At 51.2% G+C, this 27,446-nt stretch overlaps 1 protein-coding gene across 1 annotated transcript in view; it reads right to left on the reverse strand.

The window, feature by feature from the left end:
- Positions 1–24,511, reverse strand: part of CD81 (CD81 molecule) — a 37,615-nt gene extending 13,104 nt beyond the window's left edge. The window contains exons 1-2 of the mRNA XM_074884333.1: positions 24,184–24,511; positions 12,510–12,624 (exon numbers count right to left, since the gene is read on the reverse strand). Of these exons, the coding sequence (XP_074740434.1) occupies positions 12,510–12,624; positions 24,184–24,249 (181 nt within the window). The 5' untranslated portion in view covers positions 24,250–24,511. The remainder of the gene's footprint in view (positions 1–12,509; positions 12,625–24,183) is intronic.
- Positions 24,512–27,446: the final 2,935 nt, after the last annotated feature.

The raw sequence follows: 27,446 nt of genomic DNA on the forward strand, positions 1-27,446 counted from the left end.
GCGGCAGATGTAGCAGAACAACACAAGGTACATGAGTCAGATCTCAAAGTGTTTGAAGCTGCTAGCACCAAAACTTTAAAAACCCCACCACCCCCAAAATCAGAGGAAACGCAGAGAGCTGGAGCAGTAATAGGCAGAGGATGTAGCAGGCAAGGCAAAGGCTCTATGCTCTCCTCAAAGCTGTAGTATGCTTTGTACATACTACACAAAGCAGAGGAGATGCAAACGATTACTCAGCATATCTTTTAAAATAAACAATAAGGCATATGGTTTATTTATATTAAACATCATACAAATATTTATCTGGCTAACATTTTAAGGACAGATGAGCCACAAAATGAAGGGAAAAGCTCTGCTTAAGCATCTCATTTAATATAATCTGGCTTTTGTTTGTTATAGGTTCTTCTACAGAGAGGAAGACATTTTTTACTTCAACTTATTAAATCGGCACAGTCAACTTACTCCATAACACGTTCAAAGCTTGGAAATTAGGCATTAGGGGGGGCTCAGAAACCAGATGAATGAAAGTTTATTCATCCAGGAAACAAGAGCTTAGCTCAAGGCTCAGGTCTGCTGCTCCCAGTAATCACCATTGTCTCACTGACCATGAGACTGGCGAGACCTTGGTGATGACTCAGCCAAATGCTACAGCTCAGTTAAATTTGTTTCCTTTTCCAAAACCAGCTTTCTTCTGGTGTGTCCCATATATTTAGTGCATTTTTGGTTGACTAATATTCTCAAGTATTGTGGTCGTACTGCTTTGTAAGTGAATTCTACCTTCCATTCAAAAGAAATTTAACACGCAAGAAATAATCAAAGAAATGAGGCAAGACTGCAGTCACCATTTTTAACTGACAGTAAAAAGAAAAAATCAGGATGAGAATAAGCATACATGGGTCATTCCAGAGGTAACAGCAGTACAGCGAATCCTCCTAGTGCTTGGGAGATACGTCCCCTCAACGAAAGGTTTTCTTTTGCGTTGAGCCAAAATGTTTTTATAGTTACTAATCAGTTTGTCAACTCCCCTTTAGGAACAGCACTAAAGTATAAACAGAGCTCAACATTAAAACTGCTCTACGTGCCCCTCATATTTAAGGTTTTTCTTATCATTGTAGCTTTTAAACAGTCTTCTGATAATTAAAGTGCGAAGTCTAAAGGGCATGCACTAAGAGCAGAGCTAAGCCAAGTGAAACCATTCTCTAAAAAAAACAGATACATAATAACAGCCTCAACTTGTTTAAAATCCCCTTGCGGATACGTCAAACTCGGGAAAGGGTGAACTTTCGTTCCTGTTTCTTCACTCGTTAAAAGAAAAGTCAGCAGCACCCAAACAACGCCAACGCCAGCACCAACGCAAGGGCCAACTCGGCGAGGGGTGGCAAGGGAAAGGCCTCCCGGCAGCCCCGGCGCTGGGACCCTCCGGCCGCCGTTCCTCCCCGCTATATTTAGTCACCGCAGGCGGGCGGGAGCCAGCGGCAGGGGAAGCGCCAGCACAATGGAGCACGATGACCCCGCCACAGGAAGCCCCTCTTCACAGAACCTGACGGCATCTGTGGCCGGTGACGCCAACATCCTCGCGGCAACGCGGCCAGCAAAAGGGGGAAAAGATGCAAATTGCACCTCCTGATGTGTACTGAAGAGGCTTCAGCAGCACCCAGCAGCTGCAAAAAACCAACAGGCAACTGGGCTGTTGAAGCTCCCCAAGTGGGGAGCAGACACCTCCTTACTTGGAGGCGCAAAGACAAGGGAAAAACAAGCAAAAAAAAAGATCCCAGGAGAGTTTCTTGGAAAGGACAGGCCAGCAGCTCAAGTTTTGTGGGCCTGCCTGAAGCAGCATTAGGTGTTTTTATCCCAATGGCTGGGGATGAGGCGAGGTGGCCTGGCAGCAGCAGCAGCCGGGCAGAGAGCCAGCGTGGCGAGCAGTGGGGCAGAGGGGCCCTGAAGGGGCTGGGGGTGATGGGAAGGCACGAACGTGTCCTGTAAAATGAAGGCTGTTGGCTGGCTGCCTGCCAATCTCCAGAGAGACTGATGGAGATTCTCAAATACTACATAACTGCTGTTAAGAAGAACAACATAGCAGTAGTGGTCTCTCAGAAAAAGGTCTGCTTACTGTCACCAGAATCTGCTTATGCCCAAGAACCAGCCCTCACCACTCCAGCCTGTACCAGTGATGTCGCTGGTTTAGGTTTTCAAGCCAAACTGGCAAGTTTTTCCATCTTACTTGGGTGGTTCCACTGGAGACTCTTCATCACTAATCACTCTGGGAAAACCAACTTTGCTCATCCCTGAGTGCAGCAGCTTCTGACTTCTCCTCTCATTAGCTCGGCAGAGACAAGACAAAGCTGGGCTGGGGACAACTCATTTCAACATCTGAGAAGTCACTAGTCATGCTAACCACCCCGGCAGAGGCAGCACATCTGGGGACCAAGAAGCATGATGTTGCAGGGACCTCAATGACCAGGTCAGTCCCACGGATGGACAGAAGATTTTACTCTCAAGTAGTTCAAAATAAACACTGAAGGCAACTTCTAGGCTGAACAAATATAGCCAGGTGATCACAGAGTCATAGAGCAGCCCAGGTTGGAAAGGATCTCAAAAGATCATCTGGTCCAACATTCTGTGAGAAAGGGAGCCTAGATGAGACTATCCAGCACCCTGTCCAGTTATACCTTGAAAACCTCCAGTGATGGGGACTCTACCATGCCCCTGGACAGATTGTTACAGTGAATGTTTGTTCTCACTGTAAAAGTTTTTCTTATACTGACAACATCAGGAAAACGTAGGAGCCACTGGCAGCTAGGAAAGTTTTGCTCTGAAAACCAGGAGATAAAAGTCCAGCGAGAACCTCAACTGGTGGAAGAGACTAATAGGGAACAGAGACATTTGCAGTTTTATACAAGTCTTCTGGAGGCCCCTGTCCTTGCTTCTTGCTGGGATCTGTGCAGCTTTAAAAAAACAAAACCAAACCCGACCTGCTGAACTCCCACCCCAGACAGGATGTGCAGACCTGAGACAGACAAGCGAGGTCGCCGCTTCCCACTCCTCTCCCCACTTGCACTTTGCCAACTCCTGGTCAGAGCCAGCGCCTCTGCCAAGCAAGCAAACAGCAAAAGGTAAAGGAGGGAAGGGAAGAAGACACGCACCACGTGTGGCTTCCTGACCGGAGCCCAGCGGACGCGACTGGTGGGGTGGGAGCAGCAGGAACGTGCAGCCAGGCGGGGGAGAGGGTGGCAATGACTGGCCTGAACTCGGAAAACCACAAAAAACCCTGGAAGGCTTTTGGGATAAAGGCCAGCTTCATTCCCAGGCACAAACAAATGGCCGTTATGGAGTTGCCTTTTGTTACTGAGGGCCAGAGCACTACAGCCTCCTGGGAGGCAACAGAGCAGGACTCTGCTCCAGAGTTTATTTAAAAACAAGAACAAAATATTTAATGCAACAATAGTGTCTTGTACAATGAGTGCTAGCGGTGTTTCTCCACGGAAATGCCACGCTGAAAGCTGCAAAATGAAGGCAACCAAAACGCTCAACCACACGCTTTGGATGGTGTTTGTTTTCCCACACCCATCCTTCCCCTCAAGGCATGGGGCTGGTGGGGGGGTCTCTGCCTCTAGACTGGGTGCCAGGCAGCTGGGGGGCTATTTCATGGCAATCACAGCCCAGCTGGGAATGACCAAGCCCTCTTCCCAGAAAGCAGCCTGACACATCTTAGCTTGCATTCCTGGCAGACAGCGAGGATGACGGCCAGCGTGGTTTTGGGCTCCGTGTCAGTGAGCAAGGCACCTGTCATCCCTGTCCTGAATGGCACATCATCCTCCTTAAAGTCAGAGGAGACTGCCCCCAGCACAAGTTTCCTCACTATGTAAGCATCAGAGATGGGATTAACTCCTGTTAGCCTGTCCTGGGTGAGAAACTCTTCACCAAAGGGGTATTCGCTCCAGGGCTCCACCCGAACTGGCACAATTCTGCACCAGCAAGGCTCCATCTGCCTTTCACATGCCACTTCCCAGCTCATTTGTATTGCAGCTCTCTCAGGGGTTTTAAAACAAGAAACGCTGCTTGCCATAAACAAAAAATAAAGACAAGAGAGGTATAAAACACAAGCTGCAGTGCCTACAGTCATACTGCTCCCTCCAACAGCAGCAGTAAATAATCCTGGGAAAAGCCAGAGCTGCAGCAACAGGTACAGCCTCCACATCCCTGAGCAACGCTACAGTGTGATTTCTAACCCTACGGCACAGTTGAGGCAGCAGTAAGCAAGAGTGCTACAGCTGCCACGCATAACCAGCCACCCACGAAAGCAAGCTGTGAGCCACAGGACCTGTATCCTGGAGCTGGGGAAGTCACAGGAGGACTCGCAGAGACGAGCGGTGTCAATATTACCTGGAGTACTCTATCTCCTTTTGAGATGGAGCCTTAAAACAGAAAGCTTTAGGAAAAAGGGCCAACCAGTCTTAGCTTCACCTCTTCATGCCACACCTTCAGTATTGTGTCCAGTTTTGGGCACCTCAATACAAGAGAGATCTTGAGGTGCTGGAGCGAGTGCAGAGGAGGGCAACGAAGCTGGTGAAGGGCCTGGAGAATAAATCCTGTGAGGAGAGATTGAAGGAGCTGGGGCTGTTCAGTGTGAGGAGGAGAAGGCTGAGGGGAGACCTCATCACTCTCTACAACTACCTGAAAGGACATTGTAGAGAGGTTGGTGCTGGTCTCTTCTCACAGGGAATTAGTGACAGAACAAGAGGGAACAGCTTTAAACTGCAACAGGGGAGGTTCAGACTGGACATTAGGAAAAAATTTTTGACAGAAAGAGTGGTCAGAGAGTGGAATATGCTGCCCAGGGAGGGGGTGGAGTCACCATCCCTGGATGTGTTTAAGGGTCGTTTAGATGAGACGTTGGGGGACGTGCTGTAGGGGAGAACTTTGTAGAGTAGGGCTGAGGGTTGGACTCGATGATCTCAAGGGTCTTTTCCAACCTGAATGATTCTCTGATTCATTACAGAGAGATTCAGGGCCTGTCTGAATTCAAAGCAGAAGAACAGCAACTGTGATACGATCTCTTTGCTCAAGAGCATCAGGATGTGATGCATCAGAAAAAACAGCAGCAAAGGACCAAACATCATTCCCCCTTCCCTGTTACAACTAGGGCACGTGATCCTTTGGGCTGCAGGGCCCTCCTAAAGCTTTTAGCCACACAGGAAGTCCCCGAACATCAGACCCAGGGGACTGATAGTAATTGAGCACTTCTCTCTGGATGGTGCTAGATAGGAAATAAAAAAGGGCAGCCAAGAGGCCAGCTTAGCTCCCAGCTCACGCAGATGATACCTCCATGGAGGGCCCTGTGCCTCTGGGCCAGGTGGGAAGTAGGATGCTCAGTTCTGGAAGCAGGGAAGGGAGAGAAAAAGGCAGTATCCAATGTCTTGCTCTGGCATTATAGCATAGCTGGTGCCTGCAGGGTTGTAAAACCCATGTCCTGCCCCTGCTGAGGAGTAAAAAAACAAGTAGAAAAAACAAACTTTAAAAAGGGACATGATGAAAAACAAATAAAAGGAGGAACAAGCACAGCAGAGTCCCTCTAAAACAAGCAGAGAGCAGGCCAGCTCTGGCCAGCCCTCCTCCCCTGCCCCACCATCCCCATCAGAGATGCTGTGCAGCTCCAGGCATGGGCATTCCTGGCTGTGCCCTACCTCTCCCCCCCATTTTGATCCTCTCCCAGCAGCTTTAACTCGTTAAGTTAATGGAAGCCAGTCTTTTCCCCCAGGTCACCATGGCAATGTTTCCAAAAGACAACAAAGGAAAAAAAAAAGAATCCCCCCAGCATCACACCATGTTTCCCAGGAAGCCTGGGCAGCTCTCCAAACCGTGCCTGCTCTCCCCGCGGGATGTGCTTTAAAAAGGGGCTGAGACTGGAGGGAAGGGAGATTTTTGTGTTTACTCTCCCGGCAGGCAGGCTCCTGGTGGGGGGACTCTTCACATCCAAGAGTTTTGGAAGCCTCCGGGGGAGCTGTGGCTCCTGGCCTGGAGATGCTGAACATCACGGGGCTCACCACCGCCCTGCTGCAGGGAAGGGTAGGACCAGCAGACGGTGGTGGGAAGGAGACTCCGTCCTACCCACACCACCGATCCTGGAAGAACACCCTCTCCCTAGCCAAAAAAATGACCATGACATACTTCCTTGCAAGGGGGCAAGATACAGGCAAGGAGTGGAAAGTCCCTCCAGGATGGGGTAGGAGCAGGAAAGGGGTGGCTGCACCAGCCAGCCAGCAAGGGAGGGTCTCCTGGGTATTTTTGTCCAGGTGCCTGGTGGAATTGGCCCAGCAGAGCCGACAGCACTTTCTTGGAAGTGGGGTGAGAGAGAGGGGGCGGAAAAAGAGAGGGCTTGCTGGAAGACGATAACTGGGAAGCCCCTCTGTTCCCCTCCACCCCCTTTTCCAAGAAAAACATTGCTGCTCTGTGGCTGCTAATGACTTTCAGATGGAGCAACAGTGTCACAAAGCACGGAGAGCTCTCCTGGGGCTGCGTAGCTCACACGGGGAGATGAAAGGCTGTACGTGCTGCCCTTGTCTGCAAGAACAAGGCAAGAAGGAAGCAAAGGACACACCTCTGTAAGGAAAGCAAAGGGGAGGTGGAGAAGGCCCCAAACAACATCTTTGTGTGCACACACCTGTACCCAAAACGACTCCCCACAGAGATGCCACAATCAGATTTCTTCTCTTCTACCTACACAGAAAACACTGGAAGAAGACTGGAGTTTTGTAACATCAGCACACCCATGAGAGCTGGGAGGAGGTTTGCTGCACATCTGCAGGACTGGGATGGATGATGGTGGCGCAGCACAGGAGAGACAGGCTGGAACACGCCAGCCCAGCCTCTGCGGCCCCAGCCTACACCGCTTCTGGACATCTTGATGTGCCCTGGGGTCTGCCCCACTGACAGAGCCCAAATCCCGCTGGAGGATTTCTTGTGGGCTTTGCACGCCTAAGCACGCGGCAGGTTTTCAGAGGAAAACCGTCAAAGCGACGGGTTTAAACAGCTCTGAAGAGCAAGAAGCCACCTTTGGCACAGGTCCCTGGTGGCAGAGCCAACGGGAGGGGACAAAGGAGGAGGACAGCTACGTTATTTGTAGTTGGATAGATCTGAACCCAAAATAAATTGATGGTACCAATTTATGGCCTTAAGTCATAATCAATTTTAGTCTGCAGAGTAAATGAACTGCAGGAGTTGGTCACGATGAAGGTAGATCGAATTGCAGCTAAATACAAGTTCCTTTTTTAATAGAAATTTAATTCTATAAGAATACAAAAAACGATTGTTTGTATTGTCAGATATATGGTGTAAGCCAGATACTTAGAGGGAAGTACTGACTTTTGCCTCAAAACTACTATTTTTAAAAGAATTCTAGTATTATTGAAGGAGTTGATCTGACATTGATTAGAAGAAAATCTTGAACCAGCAAATCTAGTAAATCTCAGCTTTTTTTTTTTTTTTCTGTAAGGGACTAAATAATTAAATTGCCCTTAACTGTAAATAAGTTTATTTCCAAGAGAGAAAAATGCAGGTACTTCTATTTTTTAAAAAAAAATCCATATATACAATATTTTTTAAAGAATCTGTTTTGCTCACTGCGGTTCAAGGCCAAATGCAAACCTTGGTTTCCACTCCCAAGCATGCAAGCCTGGCCACAGCTCACGTCTCCACTGGCAAACCACCGATACACAGAGCCTTGAGAAAGTACAGCAGAAACGGGTGAGAGAAGAACCCCACGCTGAACCAGCTGTGTGTACCCACGGGGATTGCTGCAGCACCTCATGCCAAAACTGAAGGTGTTTTTTCGCTAGTGTTTATTACAGGACCTAGAGACCACAACTCTTGGGCTCTTCTCTAGCCCTTTCACAACAAATTTAGCAAGAGATTTGCTGTTGAGTCTAACCCCACGATATACAGAAGTTGGCACCACCTTTAAAAGATGCTTAATATTTCTGGAGGGATGGGGACAAGGATGGGAGCACGAAGAGGAACCAAGAACACCCCACTGCTCACAGCAGGACCACGCTCCCTGTAGCACTTCTGGCTTCCAGAGCCTTTGCAACAACACACTGGAGCTGAGCGCAACCCCCTCTGCAATGAAAACCTCTCTGAAACCCTGGAAATCACTGCTTTTTGGCCAAGGTAGTCCTGAAGAGGCTAATGAAGAAAGCAAGATGCTGTTATGGATAGAAGGGACAGCTCCTCCACGACTGCTTAGCCAACCCGAGTCCGTTTGGATGATGTGCTGGGATGCTCAGCACTGCCGGCCCCACCTGGGACCCACGGCAAGAGCAGCAGAAGCATCCTCCCAGGCCTTAGGGACAGCAGGCGGGCCCTGGGGAAGCTCAGGCAGGCGTCCCGAGCCCTACCCACATATGCACTGCCTCTTGGCAGTCCCTCCTCTCTGCAAGGGTCAGACCCCCTGAGGCCAGCGAAGCTTCATGACAGTACTTCCAAAAATCCTGAGGACACCCAGGAAAGCCAGCCAGCGATGGATGTTGTGCTGGCTTCAAGGAGAAGCGTGCAGATGCAATTGCGGTTCGACTCAGATGCATACTCGTTTGTGAGAAAGACTTCAAAGCACCCTTGTGCATTCTGGCCCATTTCTTCCAGCCCAGCCTGTGTGAAAAGCATCTTGAACTCATTTCTAGAGCAGAAATCATCATCCTGGACTGTATTTGTACAGAGCAGGATGGCGAAGGGAGTCTGTGATTCACCTTGTTAGAAAGCCTGAGCTCCTGTTAGCCAGGCTCCCCTCCAGCACCACCACCGCACGCCGCTGCCCAGGCGCGCTCACGGCCTTAAAATCAGCCCAAAGCCATTGCTGTCCCCGCCTTGTCTCCCACAGGCTTTGCTGCCTGACCTGCTTGGGAGCTAGATCCACATTCATCAGCCTGGTTGCTAGGGCAAAAATCCAAAAATAAAAAAATAAAAAAAACCTCAACCCTTTCTGTTGGGGCAGCGATACCCAGCGGGACGGCGGGGAAAGGGAGCAGTGGCAGCAGGCTCGGTGGCCAAGTTTCACCCACCACTGTATGCCTGTCCAAAACCTTCCACCCCTCCCAAGGAGCGCCGGTGCTGCTGTGCTCTGGGGAGGAGACACTGCCCAGCAGAGGATTTACTAATAAGACACAAAAAAACTAAACAGAAGCAAACCCAACCCCCTCCTTATCCTCAAAGCTACACGGAAAACCGCACCCCAGCTCTGGATGCCTTTGCACTCTTCCTCGTGCCTGGCCCCGCTCCCAGCACCGAGCTAATTAGAGCCACGGGTCGTGTCACCCTGTCACTTGCCGTGAGCAGCTAGAGGCAGATTTCCTATTTTGGATCCGGCAGGAGAGAGAGGAGCTGAGACCATCCAGCTGCCACATTCCACTCCTCACCGGGCAGCTTCGGGGAAAGCACGGGAAGGGCGGGCAGCAGGGACAAGTGCCTGGCGATGCTCCCAGCACCCAGGTGGCCCAGCAAGGGGGGTAAATGTGAAATCCAGGGGGCGGGGATTTAAGGCCAACAAGAGCCAAGGCTTTTGTCCCCACCCTGCTGAAAGCATTTCACCCGCAGCGGCTGTCTCTGGGCATCACATAACCAAATCCTTGAAGGATGGGGAACTGGGCTTTCCCCTATCACATCTTCACTATCACCCCTCCAAGATGGGGCAAAAGCAGTAAGTCCAGTGGCACTTGCCTCTTCAAGATCCCCAGGGGATCTTAAAACCAGTGACACCGCAGCACCAACTTATTGTGGAGAGATCAGACTGCTCCAGTTTGTACTGGTATTGCAGAGCTGGACCAGCTCAGCCTTTTCCCAGGGGCTCTCATAACTCATTTAATCACAGGTTGATTTTTTTTTAAAAAATGGTACTTTATGTGTAGGGTCAATAAACATTTAAGAAGTGGTTAACCAGTTGTTAGCATCCAAGTTATCAATGCCTCTAGCTCTCTTGAGGGATGTTTTCTGACCTGCCACCAACGCCTTGCTCAGCCTCCAGACGCACAGAGCACTTCAGATGCAGTGTTATGCAAGGGCAGCAGGCAAGAAGGATTTTAGTTTTTCAACTACAAACAAAGCAAATAAACGCATATTAGACTATAAGCCTAGCTCAGATGAAGAGCAAGTATTTTCCTTTATAGTCACAAAAACATGAAAGTATGGTGCTCCAGCTGTCCCCATCACTGCGGGGGGGGGGCCTTTACAGTGCTGAAGCAGTTAACTTGCCATTTGCTGGAGCGTTGGGTCCACAGCCAAAATGGAAGCACAAAAGCCAAGACTGCAACAAGTGGTTAGGGGATCAGATGGTTTGCGAGCTGTGCTGAGGAAAAGCCTGTGAACAAGAGCTCGTTTAACAACCTCCCCAGGCAGCCCACAAGACGATTCGCTGGATGCAGTGCCAAAGTGCCGGGAGGGGCATGGGGATGGGGGGCGCTGCTTTCAGGAAACCCCAACCCCAGGAGCTTCCTCCTCATGGGCTGGCAAGGTGAGCAGGGAAACAGTTGCCCACGCCCGTGGGGGCTACAGGAGTGGCTGCTGCAGTGGTCCAGTCCGGTCTGGCTGCAGGGGAAGCTGCCAGCAGGGACTTCTGCTCACCTCCTGCTCCTGCAGCAGGCTGGAGGCAGATAAACATCACACCTGGTACCTTGGTAGCTGCCTGGCTTCCCACATCCTCCTTCCACTTCCCCATTGCTATCAAATCCCACACAATGACCAGCTGTGCTAATTATTTTTCCTCTCCCACAACACACAGACACCCTGGGAAAACAGCCTTTAACAAAACAGCTCCAACTTTGGGGCAGGGGAAAGGACATGGAGGGAAACCAAGAGACACCAAAGCTTTCCTACTCCCCGTCCTCACTAAGTACAAACCCCACGGTGCAAGTTTTCCTCCCCCAACAGCTTTTATTGCTTCCTCCTGTCCTGCAGCACCACAGCAAAGCCTGGCCAGCTTTTAAAAGCCTCCTGACAAATCCCAGGACCAGCGCCCCATGCCAGACACCAAAAAGTGGTTTGTAAGGGGAAAAAAAAAACAAAAAACAGCTCTGGAGGCCAACTCCAGAGAGGTTCCTGCTCCCGAAGCAGGAACATTGTGTGCATGTGTATGTTGGATGCCAGAGGAGAAAAAGGAGGGAGTATCAGTTGTAGGGGGGGGAAAAAAAGGGAAAAAAAAGAAAGAGCAAAAAGAAATCCCAGCCTTCAGACTCCAGAGGGCTGGCTGGGAGAGGCAGCAGCTGAAAGAAATGCTCTGCCATTATTACTGCATGGAAATTACAGCCACCAGAAGGAATCCAGGCTGATCTGTTGCTGAATATAACTTTAAAAAGACAGCCAGCCTCAAATCATGGGCCATTCATGGGCGTCAGAAAGCCAGCGCAGTGGTGGGACCTGCAGTCTGTTCCCCATCGCCTTCTAAATAGCAAAGGCTGAGGACAAAGACAAAACAAAGAGGGGTGGAAGAGCCAAAGATGCCCAGCAAGTGGGAGGGGAGCACTCAGCCCCTGTGCTCCAGGTCCTCCAGGTTTTGGGAGAAATGTGTTAATTGGGAGACATCGGTTGTTGGCCCCAGAAGGAAGGACATGTTTGGGCTGGTTCCTGGAAGGGGAGAGTTTAACTTCTTAAGGGTTCCATTCTCTCTTTTTAAAATTGAAATCTACAAAGGGGAAATGCTGTAAATACAGCTCAGGGCATGAGGCAAGAGAGGAAAACCCACCACTATGTACAGCAGGAGCATCTACTGTAACCAGGCACAGCCAGGGAGAGGGCTCAGGCATGCTGTTCCATGGACAAGCAGGGAACACCAAAGGAAAACCCTTTCCAGAAGGTAATTTCAGCTACAGGTGGGAAGAGGACATCGGATCAGACGGGTCCTCACCCCAGCCCTGGCAGCCTGCACTCCAAGCCAGCCCCTCCTGCAAGTTGCTCCCCCTTGTCTGCGAGGGATCATTGGAGAATAGGGAAAAAAATAGGGGTTTTCATCTTCCAGCAAGCCAGCGTGCTGTCAAATTAATAAAAATCATGCTAAGCTTAACCATAACACACAGAGGCTCCACCTGCCCCTCCTGGAGAACATGAGTCACGAGCTCGCCGAGCTTCACTTTCCACTGCCAGCCGCTCCGTCGGCTACTTTTAACATCCCTTTGGCTAGGGAACAAGACACGCTTCCCAGAAGTCCCCCGTCTTCCCAAATGTGCTCCGGGGGAGCCCGCAGCGCAGAACGGCGCTGGAGAAAACCCGCTACGCCGCGACACGTCTTTTTGCACTTTTAGCTGCCGTGACTTTGGATTCTGCACCTGGGCCGCAGCCAACGTTTAATGAATGCTTTGATTGGCACGGCAGGGGATATTCTGGGGAGTACAGGGGGAGTGGGAGGTATTTTTAGTCTGACCTCCTTGCTGCTCGCCTGGAGCTTTCCGCCCAGCTTTTGGGCACGCTGCAGCCCACCGTGGGGCGCGACACCCCCGCGCAGCGACGCCAGCATCCCCAGAGCTACTTACCGACATAGAAGGTGTTGGGGGCCTGCTTGTCCCCCAGCTGCAGGTAGAGGATATTTGTTGTCTGCGAGTCATGCCGGAGCCACAGGGCCACTCCCAGGATGATGCCTCCAGCCAGCTGGGGAGAAAGCAGAGGGAAGCAGGCGTTACCCACTGCTCCGGCCGTGCCAGACCCAGGGCAGCAGTTTTCAGGTGGGAGCAGAAGGCTTGCTTTTCATCTTTCTGCAAATTCTGATTTACTCCTTTCACATACAAGAACATCCTTCCTAACCATCGTCCCACCCCTTCAACAGGCTTTGCGCCCCATACTACACGATCTTCCCTGCTTTATGAGGGGACCCCTCATTCCGGGGATGTGCAAAGCCCTTTCCAGTTCCTGCAGGTGATTTCTTTCCTAAGAGTTATTTTATTACTCTATTAAAATGGAAGGCTCAGCCTTACACAAGAAGCACAAGATGTGCGACCGAGGCTCTTAGGAGAGCTTTTCAACAGAAGTTAAGATCAGCCCCAATTACTCCCTTTTCCCAACAGGCTGTTATGACCCCATGTCATTTCTCTGTGATGTACAAACAGGGTTTTGGGTTTTCTTTGATCTGCTGAGAACTGGCTAGGAAGGATGGGGAGACTGCAGCTCAGAAAGTGGGGAGACCATCAGTTTTTCCCTCTGCCCCCAGCCTCACATGCACATTATTTCCCATCCAGGGTCAGGCTTCCAGTCTGAGCAGACCTAGCAGGACAGAGCTTTCTGCACCCCCAAAGCTGCTCTGCCTCAGGGGAGACTTGTCCAGCCAACACAACCCCAAAAGGCAGTAGAACTGCTAGTCATGCAGAACAAGAGCAGAAACATCATGGCTTTGAACTGCTGCCACACCCACTTGTAGGGGATCCAAAACACCTTCAGCCCCACCAAAACACACTCTTCATGATGTCCACATCTTGACATTTAGCAAGCTCAGTGTTTAAAGAGCATGCAGATGACTAACAAACCACAGTCAGTAGGACCTGGTAACATTTCCAGCAGCATCTTTGTGTTATATCCCATTACTCCCCTCCCTGTGGGTCTCAGGGATGTCCCACATCAGGAGCGACAGACAAGGATTCACACCAGCTGCCCTCACAGCATCGCTCTGATTAATAGCTAGTCTTCTTGCAAGGTGTCCCATGAGCACGGGAACCCCTGCAGCCATCACTGCCACTGCTCGGTTCACTCTCCCGCTCCTGCAGCACGTACAGCTTTCCTTAATGTCCTAACACAGGGATTGAAGCAGAGCAAAGGCACAACCAAAACGCTTTTGGAGGCTGCCATGAAGATGCTCAACAGAGCTGAGCAGCTCTGTGAGTCAACGAGGCTGAAACTGCTGCCTAGCCCGCGCCGTTGTCCAGCAGAAGAGCAGAGCCTTCGTGCAGACACGTGCACACGTGTGACAGAGACCCCAGGGCAAGGATAAAAACACGCTTCAAACACGGAAGGAGATGTTCTGTGGATGGAGCATCATCCCAGCTCACCACTGGAATATTCATGTCCAAATAATGGCAAGTTTTATGACTGACTTCCTCACTGTTTTCTCTTTCAGGGAGGGGCTGGGAATGGCAGTGGAGGACGGGGACACATTGAGGGCACTGCAGCGGGGAAGGTGTCACTGAAAGGAACTTGAGTTGGAGAATTTCCAGCAGGACTTGCTGTGTTCTCCATGACCCCCCGCCTTCCATTTAAAACCATGAGAGAGAAGGGGGAAAAAAATAAACACACATGTAAAAAAAAAAAAACCCTTAAGAATTCAATACCACTTCTATGAAAGGCTGGAAGCACCTATTCAAATGCTGATTTAATTTTGAGCATCCTAAATCCTCAAAGCCACTCATCTTGAAAAAGGGAAGATAACTACCAAAGAGTACAGAAGCAGAAACATTATTTTTTTCAAAAGGGTCAGGTCAGCCACAGGCATGAGAGGCACCATGAAGGTCACATTAAAAAAAAGAGAGTTTGTCCAGTAAAAGTGCAAAGTCTCCAGTTGTGCAAGTGCAGCAGAGCCTCAGCGAACACACGAGGACCGGGATCTGCAAGACAGGCTGTTGGTGAGAGTCTGGCTTTGCCCCTTGAGAGGTCAGGCTGGTGGTTTTCCTCCTTGCTCATTTCTGCAAATCCCAGCCAAGAGATTTTTACAGAGGGGCAAAACCACACAATTTGTGCAATACCCACAGGGCAAGTTGACCTCAGGGCTTTTCCACTTAATGGAGGGAGAAAATCCCCACCAGCTTCCTGGAGAGGGAGGGAAGATTTTACAAGTCTCTCTCCAATTTGCCACCAGAATAATCAGCTTTTAACACTTCTCCCACAGCAACTAATGCAACTTCCCTGCCAGCACAGCCCCTCATCCCTCTCGCACTTGGGAGAGCCCAAAGTTCTCCGAACACTGCCTATGGAGAAAAGTCACAAAAGCCAATCTGTGCTCAAATCCAGGTCCAAATAAGGCAGCTCGTGGCTTTGCAGAAAGTTACCCAAATCCAGCCTGGCATGGCTTGTTCATTGTCTGAAGGCCTAATGAAACCCATGTTTATCTTCTCAGGAGAAGGAGAATGTCCCGAAATTAATCAGTGCCACTCTTAAAGTAAAGGTCTCTCAGTGGAAGAGATCCCAAGGAAGATCTGGGTTCCTGTGCTGGCTGGGATAGGCGAAGAAAAGGCTGCAGTCTTTTTTGGTTTGTTTTATTCCCTGCAAGGAGGGGTCTGCCCCACACACCATCCTCCGTGCCCAGCAGTACCCACCCCAGCACCCCCTGCCACCCGCGGCGAGGCTGGGGTGACACCAGTGCAAGGAGCGGCAGCTGCTTTCCAGTCAAATTTGCACTAAAACACCCGACAGAACCGAAAAGCAGGCTGCAAGCTATCCTCAAGATCTTTCTTAATCATTTGGGAGCATCAGCTGAAGGGATAGAGCCTCCTCCAACTCATCAAATGCACCCCAGTGGTGAGCTCTGCCTACGGCAGCCAGCTGAACCATCTCCAGATGGTCCCAGTTTCATCCTGAATGCACCCCAGGAACACCCCATGTCCCTCCCGCGCTGCCTGACTCCATCTGCTCTTTTAACAGAGCACGGAGGACCTCCGAATGGAAGTTTTAATCCAATAGCAGCTGGATTTCTGAGGAGAAAATGACATTCGCTTACTAATGAAAACAGGGTTTAGGCTACAATGAATAACTTTTTCCATGAAAACCATACATCCTTCCACCACCAAGAAGCACAGAATGTAATTAAGGCATCTTTCATCCCAAAGGAAAGAAGACAAGAGAGAGAAAACCTTGTCAGCTCGCAACAGTAACCCCGACTTCCACTGTACCTTGCCTGGGATAATCTCATTTTTAATACAATAGCTTGTTCCAGATATAAACTCTGTATTCTCTTCCCCTCGCGTCCTACAACCGCTGCTGTTTGCCAACAGTAGAGCCAGAAGAGCTCCAACCACTGATGGCAGTGTCATGCTCATCTCTAGGCTGCATATCCGCATGTATTAAATATCCCTGGCTGTAGGTATCTGCCATCTCATGCAGGTTACCCCCTTGCTCTCTGCCTGCCCAGCTCATCAGATGGACACATCTCAAAGACTGGGGCCGTCACTCGTTGCAGATATACCCCGAGTGCCCAGCACAGGTCTCCATTTAAATTTTTGGGGACTGCTTTCATGAAAGCAGTCATGTAAAAGCTGCAACTTCAGCAACGCCAGCACTGCATCACTCTCAGATCTGCTTTCCACAAGCCGGCCGTTCCCCTGCCAGCACGACAGCACTTGCAGAGGTGCATCACTAGTGCTCCCCAGGACGGGGGGATCGCACCCTGTGCATCCTGTCAGCACAGCAGAGGTGGAGCAGCAGGCTCCGGAGTTTCCTCTTTACCGCTATTTTCCAGCTTCCAGAGATTTATTGCTTCTTCCACAGACAGCCAGACTTTTCCAGCTGGATCCTGCCTGCCCAAGGCTTGCTTTTCACAGGGACGCTGTTCCCACTTGGCACAGTGGGGGGAAGCCCCCCTCGGATGCTGCCTCAGGGAGGAAAAAGGCAGCCCCCCAGCCCCCTGAGAGGTGATAGGGCAGTACCCGATGTGATGGGGTATCACTGTCTGAGCACCATGATGCTGGTGGGTGTGCAGCCCTAGTTTGCTGCCCCATCCACCGTGCACATAGCAGGGCTCCCCCCAGATTGAGCCTCACCGACTGATATGCTGCTCACCCTAAAATTTCCCAGGATCAGCTGTGGGGCACAGGAACAAGCCCATCTTTCTTGGCTTAGTCACTCCTCCCCTCCGTAAGAAAATCCCATAATTTACAGGGGCAAGGAATGGCCCCGTTCCCCCCTTTAATGCAGGACACCCCATATCCGAGCTGCCCCCACCTTCGCCTGCTGCCCCCCAGACACCGGCGTACGCCAGGACGTGCATCACCTCCCGTCCCTTCCACCACCCCCAACCCTTTTCCTCCTGCTCCCTTCCCCCTGCCCCTCTCTGAAATAGGTTTCCTGGCAGGGAGGAGGAAGAGGAGGAGGAAGTAGTCCTGGCTATAGGGCAGCTTGCTGGGCATGTCAAAGTGAAGCAGACATCCTGCGGCTCAAGCCAGCGGCGGAGGGAAGCGGAGGTGCCAGCAGTTTCACAATGTTGTATTTTTAGCAGCGCCGCTTCCCGCTGCCACGGCGGGTCCCGCTGCCGGGATGCTGCTCCCCAACCCGCCCGAGCGCCAGGCCCGGGAGAAGCTCCCACCTTGCTGCAAAAATGCTGCCGGCAGAGCCCGCGCCTCGACGCCTGTGAAATACCACAGTTACTAGCAAGAAGCAGGATGCTGCCAAGAAAGCTTAATGGATTTTAGCTGGTTTATGATTCAGGTAGATGATTAGGGATTTTTAACAGGTTTTCATGCTGCACAGGCTTGCAGCTTCCCTTGCACCGCCTGGGAACGGTGCCCTTTGTGGGGGCAGCACCCAGACCCCACTCTGGGGAGCCCAGCCAGGGCTCCCCACAGCTCCTCTCCAGCCCAACCTGCAAAGCAGCCAGGATGGAGTAGAACCAAATGCCCCTCCTGTTAGGCACAGGGAACCGGGGCACAGAAGGACAAAATGGTTTGCCAAGGCTGAAGCATCTTGCCATGCAAGCAGCCCCTCACGCAGCCAGGAATGAATTGCTAATTTGGGGTTCAGTGCTTTGCTCCCACATCATCTGTAGGTCTCTGGGTGGAGCAGCAGATACGTTATGTGCAGCGTAAATAATGAAACATCATTTTATCACCGCACCTAGCGTGAGTGAGGGAAAAAAGCAAAGAGCTAGAGATTCATATCTTGATGGAAATTACCTTTGAAAGGGTAATACCAGCCCTTACAGGATGCGTGCCAGGACCTTCTTACAGGTTCTGCACTACCACCTTGAGGACCGAGGCGGGCATGTGGCCGTTGGTGGCAGACACGTGTACAGGCAGTGCCGAGCCTGCCTGAGCGCAGCACCTCGCTTTCTAGAAAGCAGAAGTGGAATTTCTTTTCTACTGCAAATAGATGTGTCCTGCAGAAGTGCTGAAAGGGCTCGGGGTGCAGCAAGGGGCTGGCAGCTGAACGGCAGCCCACGAACCTGGAACTTTGGTTTGATGCTGCGACAGTTTTCATGTTCACAGAATCACAGAATCATCTCGGTTGGAAAGGACCTTGAAGATCATCTAGTCCAACTGTTAACCTAGCACTGACAGTTTCCAACTACACCATATCCCTAAGTGTTATGTCGACCCTACTCTTAAACCCCTCCAGGGATGGGGACTCCACCACCTCCCTGGGCAGCTCATTCCAACACCCAACAACCCCTTCTGGAAAGAAATGCTTCCTAATATCCAGTCTAGACCTTCCCTGGCGCAACTTGAGGCCATTCCCTCTTGTCTTATGGCTCATTACTTGGTTGAAGAGACTCATCCCCAGCTCTCTGCACCCTCCTTTCAGGGAGTTGTAGAGGGCGATGAGGTCTCCCCTCAGCCTCCTCTTCTCCAGACTAAACCCCCCCAGTTCCCTCAGCCGCTCCCCATCAGACCTGTGCTCCAGACCCTGCACCAGCTCTGTTGCCCTTCTCTGGACACGCTCGAGTCATTCAATGGCCTTTTTGGAGTGAGGGGCCCAAAACTGAACCCAGTATTCGAGGTGTGGCCAAATGTTATGATGACGGGATATTATCATGGTATGATGACGGGACTTCATGCCAAGAATTCCTGTAAAACTTCGAGGTGAGAAGCGCTACAGATTGCCTCCGCACTGATGCCCTGGAGCACCAACACGTCAGGACCCCTGCAAGGCTTTTCGGGAGGGTGTAAGCAGGGGAAGTGACTTAAATCAGACTAATGTGGTTGCGGTTTGACAGCCTCACAATGGAAAAGCTTCTCTGCCGAGCTCGGCGCAGGCACTGGCAAACCGCAGCGATTGATAGGGAGGGCCCTTCTTGGAAAGTGCAGGCGAGGCCTTTCTGCTGCCTTCCGCATCGATTGTGCTCGATGGCTGACACAGGTCAGGCTGAAAGTTTGCAGGCAAGGCCTGCCCAGGAATTGCAGAAAGGGCGTCTGCGAGGAGCCCGGTGCTGTGCAGGCAGGCGGCGGGAGGCAGCCTGCAGCCCCTGCTCCGCTCCCAGCAGCGCAGCCGCCGCCACCTTCCAGCAGCAGCTATTAATAGAGCCGCTGGCCGGGGTGAAATTCTCCGCTGGTGCCTATAGTTACCAGCCCCACAACACTGCGGAGCTTTTCAAAACAAGCTCCAGAGGAACACTGCTGGAGGAGCAGCGCGCCAGAGGCCAAATAAAGCTTGATGGATGGAGGAGAGTGGGAATCCGGCACCAAAATCCAGGAGCGGGGTCCTCTGACGGGAGCACGGAGCCTGCAGGCTGCTCCCCCCGTCACAGCCTGATCCCCGCTGCGGATGGAAGTATCACTGTACATTGACACCTACCAGCAGGGTTCAATCAGCAGAAAGGAAAATAATTTCAGATATTGCTTTAAAATTAATTTGGCCCCATACATAAGCATTAAGCTACAAGGGTAATACAACCGCTTTCCCTTTTTAATAATACAGTGAAAGGCACTCGCACAGTACAGGATCAAAGTGTTTCTCAAGGCATCATACATGGGTTAACGCTCTTGCAGGAGATAAGCATTACAGTGGTTGATAGAATAACCTCAGGAAAATGGAGAAATCCTCCCTCCAGCCAGCCGATGCTCCTGCCTTGCAACTGTAGCCCAGCCCATCAACTGCAATCGGGTACCCCCATAGGGCAGAGCACCCGTCCCTTCGAAAGACCACTTAAATAACCTTCTGCAAGCAGAGACTTCAGAAAATGTTTGTAGGTGATAGGTAGGACTGTGTTCACTTGACAGAGAGTCCAGAAGCACAGCCCAGAGGGCTATCAGCAGGAAAACTTGGGTCCAAGTACTGAGCCTGCTAAGAAAACCTCTCCCTTGCCCTTCAAAGACAGGCATTAAATAGCTGCAGGGTGGAACACACACAGAAATAGGCTTGCCTGTACATTGTCCCAGGACACCAAACCCAAAGTTGGTGGAAGAAGATACTGGGCCAGTGTCACATCCTTGCTGCTCACAAGGCTCTGCGATTCCCAGGGAGATCAGTAACCAGAGCCTCACGCTCCGCAGCAGAGCAGCCTGCTAGCCACTACCACTAACAGCATTTCAGCAGCACTCAGTGCAAGCCTGCACCCGAAACAAAACACAAGCTGCTTTGTGAGTCCAGGGAGTTATTTCAAACCTGTGCTTCAGAGCTGCGTGCCGCATGAACCACCGGCTCTTCCATTCTCCGTTTAAGCTGTGAATAGTGGTACCCAGCCACCCTCATCATCACATCGAGAGGGTCACAAGGCATTCAGCAGAGTTGTCACTGTGGGGCCACCACCACAGAGAGCTGCCACCTCCCTCCACCATCACCTCTCATTACCAAAGCCAAATATCTCTGTGCACGCTTTTTGGACTCCAAGGGACAGCCGACAGACTTTCCAGCATTGCACAAGCAAATACTCAACCCCTCCACCTCTGCCCTTCCAATCACCACTGTCGAGACAGACTTTCACTTCCACCTTCCCTTTGCTCTTGCCCTTCTTCCCCTTTGCACCCCAACTGCACCACATCCCCTCAACACAAGTAAGAGAGAAGAGTTATGTGGTGACTGGAAAATAGCATTAGGAGCAAGCTCTTCCTTTTAATTAGACACCTCTCTGGTAGGGCAGTCAGCAGTGCTCTAGACCTGGAAGGCTGCCACAGGCTGTATTAGCTAATAACCTGGGCTATTCTTCTCTGAGCAAGCCAATTTCTCCTTGGTTATCTTTAATTACATTTTAAAATAGCTCTCTGGCTTCCTTTGGCCTCTCCAGGGACTCTTTGCAATGGTGGTCAGTTCAGCCCCACGCACTGAGCCCTGCTATCGCATCTGGATAATTCAGGAGAGCAGTTGAAGTCCGGTCATCTACTGTGAGTGGGATGGAGAAGCAGTTCCACACCACCACGCACCCAGCGCAGCCCCGCTCTGGGCTGTGGGGTGAGCTGGGACTGCCCACTGCACCAGTAAACCCCCCAGTAACGGGTGCTGCTACCCACTGCCCTCTCGCAGGGCAGGGAAGCGGAGCATCCCCTTGCCACCAGCCACCCCAAGGTTGCAGGACAAGTTTGCAGCACAGACAAGCTTTTCTCGTACCAGCCCTGTGTTTTGCTAACCGGGTGAGGTCCCCAGGTGCTGTCCCTGGCTTCCTCCACCGCTTCAGTAGGTGGATGCTGCTGTGACACACGCGGGGACCCTTTCTCTCCTGGAACAGGCACCCATTTGTACACACGGTCCGTGCAGCAGCCGCTGCTCCCTCCCTGAGAGCCACCCTGGACCAAGCATGTAACCCTGGCATCTTCTTCTCAAAAATGCACGCACAAAGGAAAAACAACCCGAGAAAATAAAATAAAACTGAAACATCTTGGACAGAGAGGGCTGCCGAGGCGCCCCGAGGAGCTGGCAGCAGGGCTGCCTTTTCCTTTTGCTTTTCAACACAGGAGCTTTGTGAAACTCCCCCTGTGCTGCCAGGGGAAGGAAGGTGGAGGAAGCTAGAGGGGTGTCAGCTTATTTACACTCCAGCAGGACAGCAGGGCTACTTGAAGTTATCAGAGTTTCTTTCTTATTTGTTAACACCATTAAGGTTGAGAATTGCTTCCTTTCTTCCTCTCAGGCACTGGAGCAAGCTCCCGTGCAGCACGATGCCAAACTTCGGGCTCTGCCTGCTGCTTGTTTTCATCCCCAGCGCCTGACCTCGGCTGGGCACAAGGCAAATGAGAAGCAAATGAGCGTGAGGAGCCCAGCTGCTTTTGCATGCTAACCAGCTGGCAGGACCACAGGGCTGCGAGCGCCCCATCTCACACCTCCCTGGGGTCCTGACAAGGCCACCCTGCAGCAAGGGTGCTCAGCACCACGTCCAGCCTTTAAATGTCACCCCGTGAAAAGAACCTTCATGCTTCAGTGGCAACCGAGGCATCCCTCCCCAGCTGGGGATGCCAGGTTGGCTGCTAACCGTGTTCGCTTGGTGGTAAACCTAAAATTCCCCTCGACTACTGGTTTGAAAAACAACACAAAAGGGCTTGAAAAAACCGTGAGACCTGGTGTTCAACCATGCTTCAGCTGGCCAGCCTCGCAGAAAGCATCGTTAATTCTAACGAAGCCCAGGCTCCCCATGTGCACAGGAGGTGGGCCGAGGGGACTGGCTGCGGGCGAGCCCAGCACTGGGAGATGTTTTGGGGAGCCGGTGGGTCCCAGCTCACAGACACCCCTCCTTGGGAGGAGCTGGAGCATCTCCCCCCAGCGCTCGCAGGGAGCGGGCATCAGGCTCCCTCCGAGGGGTAGGACAAGGCACCAGAAGTCCTAACATGGAAATTAAATAGATTGGCTGTTCCTCTTGGAAGCAAAACGCCCGTTTCTAAAAGATAGGCTGTTTTGCAAACGCAGATTGGGGTGAGCGAGCTCAGGAGCGGCGGCTGTGCAGAGCCCCCAGCATCCTTCCTGCCGCCCAGGAGACCCTTCCTCCCTCGCATCCACACCCGGCGGCTTCAGCGACAAGAATGGCAGGAAATTGGGACCAGAAGGGAAGAAAAAGCCCCGGGATAAGCGTGGTAACTCGGAAGGAACAACACTTCAGAGAACAGCCTCCCCGCCTCCGTCCTGCCATTTTAAGGGTGGAGGAAGAGGTTAAAAAAAAAAAAAACAACACCAAACCCAGGACTGTCCCGCATTCATCTAGCAGCTGGCAACGCATCAGGTATCAATTAACACCGCTGTCGTCATCTCCCCCTTGGTCAGTGTATACCCAGAAACAAGGCGAAGAGGCCTGAAATCAGGCCGGCTTTGACAGCGCTCGCTCCCACGCAGCGGTTAAGCCGTCCACTCCCAGAGGTGGGGACCCCCCCAAAAGCTTCACCGTGCCCCCCTCACTGGGGAGAAGGCGGCAGGCGAGGCTCCAGCCAGGCCGAGCAGCTCTGGGGCAGGGTTTGCTCAGGAAGGCATCGCTCCCCTCCCCACCACCGTAAGCAAACATTGAGAGAAACCCCAAATTCCTTGTCAACAAAGCGGGGGGTCGGACAAGGGGCACATCCTGACCACGCAGCCAGTGGTGCCTTGCTCAGCGGGGTGGGGCTGGGCTTGCTTGTGGGAAAAACAGCATTTTGGGGAATGGAAAGTAGCCTATTTAAAGAATAAAAAAAGCAGCCTGCTTGGGCACATTTCAGGGTGCAGGAGCTGGGAGAGCGTTTCTTGCCACACCAGCCCCTCGCTGCCGGAGGGTGTTTCTAGCCAGGACAAATCCCGTTTGCAGGAAAACCAGGATACGCCGCTTTTTCCTAAATTAGCCACATGTCTGGAGGGATTATTTCATGAGAAACTTTCTCAGGGAAGGCAACCTCTCCAGCCTGGCTAAAATTTACATCCTAAAATAACTTCCCAGGAGGCAGCGACCCCCAGTTTGGGCTCGACCCAAACGCAGGCGTCGAGACCAGCTCCCGACACGGCGCCGGAGCCGTCGAGCCCCGAGCGCTCCCTGCCAGCTCCCGGGGCAGCGACAGCAAAACCAGCCCCCATCACCCATATTTTTTGGACACCCTCTCCTCTCGGGCTCCTCTCCTGCAGACGGCTGGGCCAGCACCTCTTCTCCCTCTGCCTGGCAGCATCCCTCCCTCCCTCCCCCCCTCCCTCCCTCCATCCCTCCCTCCATCCCTCGCTCCTCGGCTGGCGGAGAAACGCCGCTTTCCCCAGCACAGACCCACGGCAAGAGGGGGCTTGGGGGCAGCCCCCCCACCCCATCTCTGCCCCCCCGCGCAGGGACAAGGCACCCCCTGCCCTCCCGCTCGGAAAGGAGGCGGATAAACATTTCTCTCTATACATATCTATCTATATATTAAAAAAACACACATACATGTGCAAATAAATAAATATATATATGCATGCATTAAAAAAAGCAAAGGATAAGCAGCTCCCCTCCCCAAAAAGCAACCCCTAAGGCAGCCAGTGTGAATGCTGGGGAGGGGGGGGAAGAGGTGAAAGCCAGGCGCAGCGGACGAGCCATATTGGAGCCCCGATATTTCAAGCGCTGGGGTGGCTGAGCAGCCCCCAGCCCCCCCCCCCCCCCCGCTGCCCGGGGCTCACCCAGAAGATGAAGTTGAAGACGAAGAGGAGGTATTTGATGCACTTGGTGCAGCCTTCCACCCCCATGGCAGCGGCGCCGGCTCTCCCCAGTCTCTGCGGCCGGGCTGGGGCGGTGGCGCGGGCGGAGGAAACACGCCCCGCCCCCCGCCGCCCGCCCGCCCCCGGCCCGCCCCGCGAGGGGGTCGGCACACCCCGCCCCCCCACCTGCGCCCGCCTGCTTTTTTCCCCGTTTCTTTCATTTTTCCTTTTTCTTCCCCTCCTTTTTTCCTTTTTCCTTTTTCTTTTCTCCTTCCCGTTCCTTTTTTCTCTTTTTTTTTCTATTATCTCCCCCCTTTTTTTTCTTTTTTCTTTTTTCTTTTCTCTTCCCCCTTTTTTCTTTTCTCCCCCTTTTTCCTTTTTTCTTTCTTCCTTTTATCTTTTTCCCTTCCCCCTTTTTCCTTTTCCCCCTTTATCTTTTTTCTATTATCTTACCTCCTTTTTTATTTTTTCTTTTTTTCTTTTCTCTTCCCCCTTTCTTCTTCTCCCACTTTTTCCTTTTTTCTTTCTTCCTTTTATCTTTTTCCCTTCCCCCTTTTTCCTTTTCTCCCTTTATCTTTTTTCTGTTACCTTACCCCTTTCTTCTTTTTTCCTTTTTTCTTTTCTCTTTCCCCTTTTCCCATTTTTTCTTTTTTCTGTTTTCCTTTTTTCTTTCTTCCTTTTTTCTTTTTCCTATTTTTTTTAATTTTTTCTTTCTTCCTTTTTTAAATTTTTTTTTCCTTTTTTTTAATTCCTTTTTTTCCTTTTTCTTTTTCAGGGTGGTTTTCTTTTGTTTGTTTATTTTCCCCTTCTTCTCCTGTTTTTCCCACCCACCAGGGGCAGCTCACAACAACTAGTTCCCTACACACAAGTGGCAGCCACAGGGTCAGGTGTTGGGGAGCTGTAGCACCAACTGCTCCTAAACCTGACCACCACCCCTTAAACCTCGCTGCTGTCCCCTAAAACTCACCAGGCAGCCCGGGGTGCAGGGAGAAGCCACTGTGAACGGGCGCAGGATGCAGCAGAATTTGTATTTCTATATACAGAAGTTTTAGGATGCATCCATGAGGGTTCCCCCCTCCTCCCCCAAAGAAAAAGAGAAAAGGATTTTTACATTAAAACTTGCAGTTTGAAATTCTGAGAAGCATTTCCTCAATCGTTTCCCCCTCCTATTTTAGCCTAAGCTCTGATCTGCCAGACACTTTTTGCCTAAGCTTGTGGCTTTATTACTGCAAGCAATTGCACCAAGTTCAGCAGAACCATCAGGATGTTTTCCCTCAGTTACTGGGTCGTATGAGCATCTGGGGGGCTTCAGGGCTGCCCACCAAAGAGATCTGGGTCACACGTGTCAGCAGGTCAAGTAAGCCTCACATTACGGCTTAGAAATTTTAGTTAAATTTTCGTTAAAAAAACCCTAAAGCTGTGCAACAGAAGTACGATGGCATTTCCCAATCTTTTGGTGGAAACCCCCTTGGGCCCACTTGCTCATCCCTAGAAATACAGATTGCTCTCACCCCACCTTATGCTTCCAGCAAGCTCATTCACTTCTTCTCAGGGCAGAGCGTAAGAGGACTTCTGGTAAAGGCAGCAGCTAACAGCTCCAGCAAAGGTCAGGACCTTACCATGATAGATATGATCTCAGCACCCGCCTGCAGCGTCGTACGTGGAAACCTGCCCTCCTTCTGCCTTGGCACTTTCCTCTAGTGAAAGTATTCCAGGGAGCAGCTTCTCAGCCAAACCTTTTCACACTTGGAGTCTTCCCTGCCATGCATCCCGTAAGCAGGAATGTGCTGTTAGCTAAGCACACATTTCCTACAAATGTACGCTGAAAATCAGTCAGCTTGTTCCAAAATCATCCATTGTCCTCGGGGATGAGTTGGTCCAGGGCTCCCTTGTGTTCATCCAACCCTTCTTTGCCCCTCAGTCACAGCCCACGGTGCTCCGTGGTGGTGGGGACCGGGGATGAATAGAAGTTGGCCCCATTCCCCAATTACTTATGCTGAGTACATCCCTGATTGAGGGCTTGCCGTGGATGCATAAACCCTTTGTCTCTAAGCCACAGTCACTGATCCAGCCTTACCAACGAAGCTGGAGGTTCATGGCGTTATTTATGCATGTAACTACTATCCCAAATTATCAGTATGACCCATCTGGTTACAGCAATAGCTTTAATCCTGTGTGGCTCCTGCTCATCAATCCAAAGGATAATGGCAGGATCTCGAAGCTGCTCACTTGCTACATCATAACATCCCACAACATCTTTTATTCTGCACCTTCATCCTTTCTAGCTATAAATATTAAAAGAAAAATACCCTCCTCCCCCCCCAACAAAAGGGGAGGTTGAAGATAGGAGGCTATCCAAACCAAGGAGCCTCTCGTGCACTTAGGTGGCTGTTTCCAGAGAAACTTTTGGAGGCACTGCTTGGACAGTCTGTGCGAGGGAGAGGAAGGAACCAGCTGCAAACCGATAAGGCCTTCAGCAGCAGCAACCCCGCCAGGGACAAAGGAAAATGACTCTCAAATCAACTTTTGTGCACTGGAGAGCAGGCAACCCCAGCTGCAACCACCGACACAAAGTTGGCATTGAAACTGCTTCTAGGGAGCTCAGGATTGCCTTTTTTTTTTTTTTTTTTGTCACTGCTGCTTTTCTTTTCTTTCTTTTTGCCTTTTTTTTTTCTTATGTTGGGAAGTGCAGGAAAATGAAATATGAGAAATAAACCTTTTCATACCCTCCAAAAAGTGTTTTAGTAAACAATTTAGTTTGGACCTGAGACAGTCAGGTTTCTGGGACCTTCCTCCAGGCTGTGTTGGAGCTCGTGCTGCCCAGGGCCCAGGTACAGACGTGGCTCTGGCAGGAGGAGCAGGGGCACAGCACCACCATCTCCTGCATCAAGAAGCTCCCAGTTACAAGCTAAAGCCTACTGGGTCTAAACTGGGTTCACCCATCTGGCTGTACCACCGAAGTCCTCACCAAAACTTGGAAGTGGAAAAGGATTTCAAGCTTTATCCAATTTTTGTTTAGTTTTATTTTGATTTTTCTCTTTTTAAGCAGCTCAACTGGGTACATTTGAAAACTTTGACCTTAATGTACAGAAAGTAAAAAAACACCACCATGGCACAGCGTCAAGATAACATATACTGTTTCCTAAATTATGTGTGATTTCAGATGTTGTATATTCATTTGTCATTCTGTACTACTTGCTGTACAGTCCGTAAAGTGCCAGAACTGCATTTCAAAGACTCTCAGT

The sequence above is a fragment of the Strix uralensis genome, chromosome 15, assembly GCF_047716275.1.
Source record: "Strix uralensis isolate ZFMK-TIS-50842 chromosome 15, bStrUra1, whole genome shotgun sequence".
Taxonomy (NCBI): Eukaryota; Metazoa; Chordata; class Aves; order Strigiformes; family Strigidae; genus Strix; species Strix uralensis.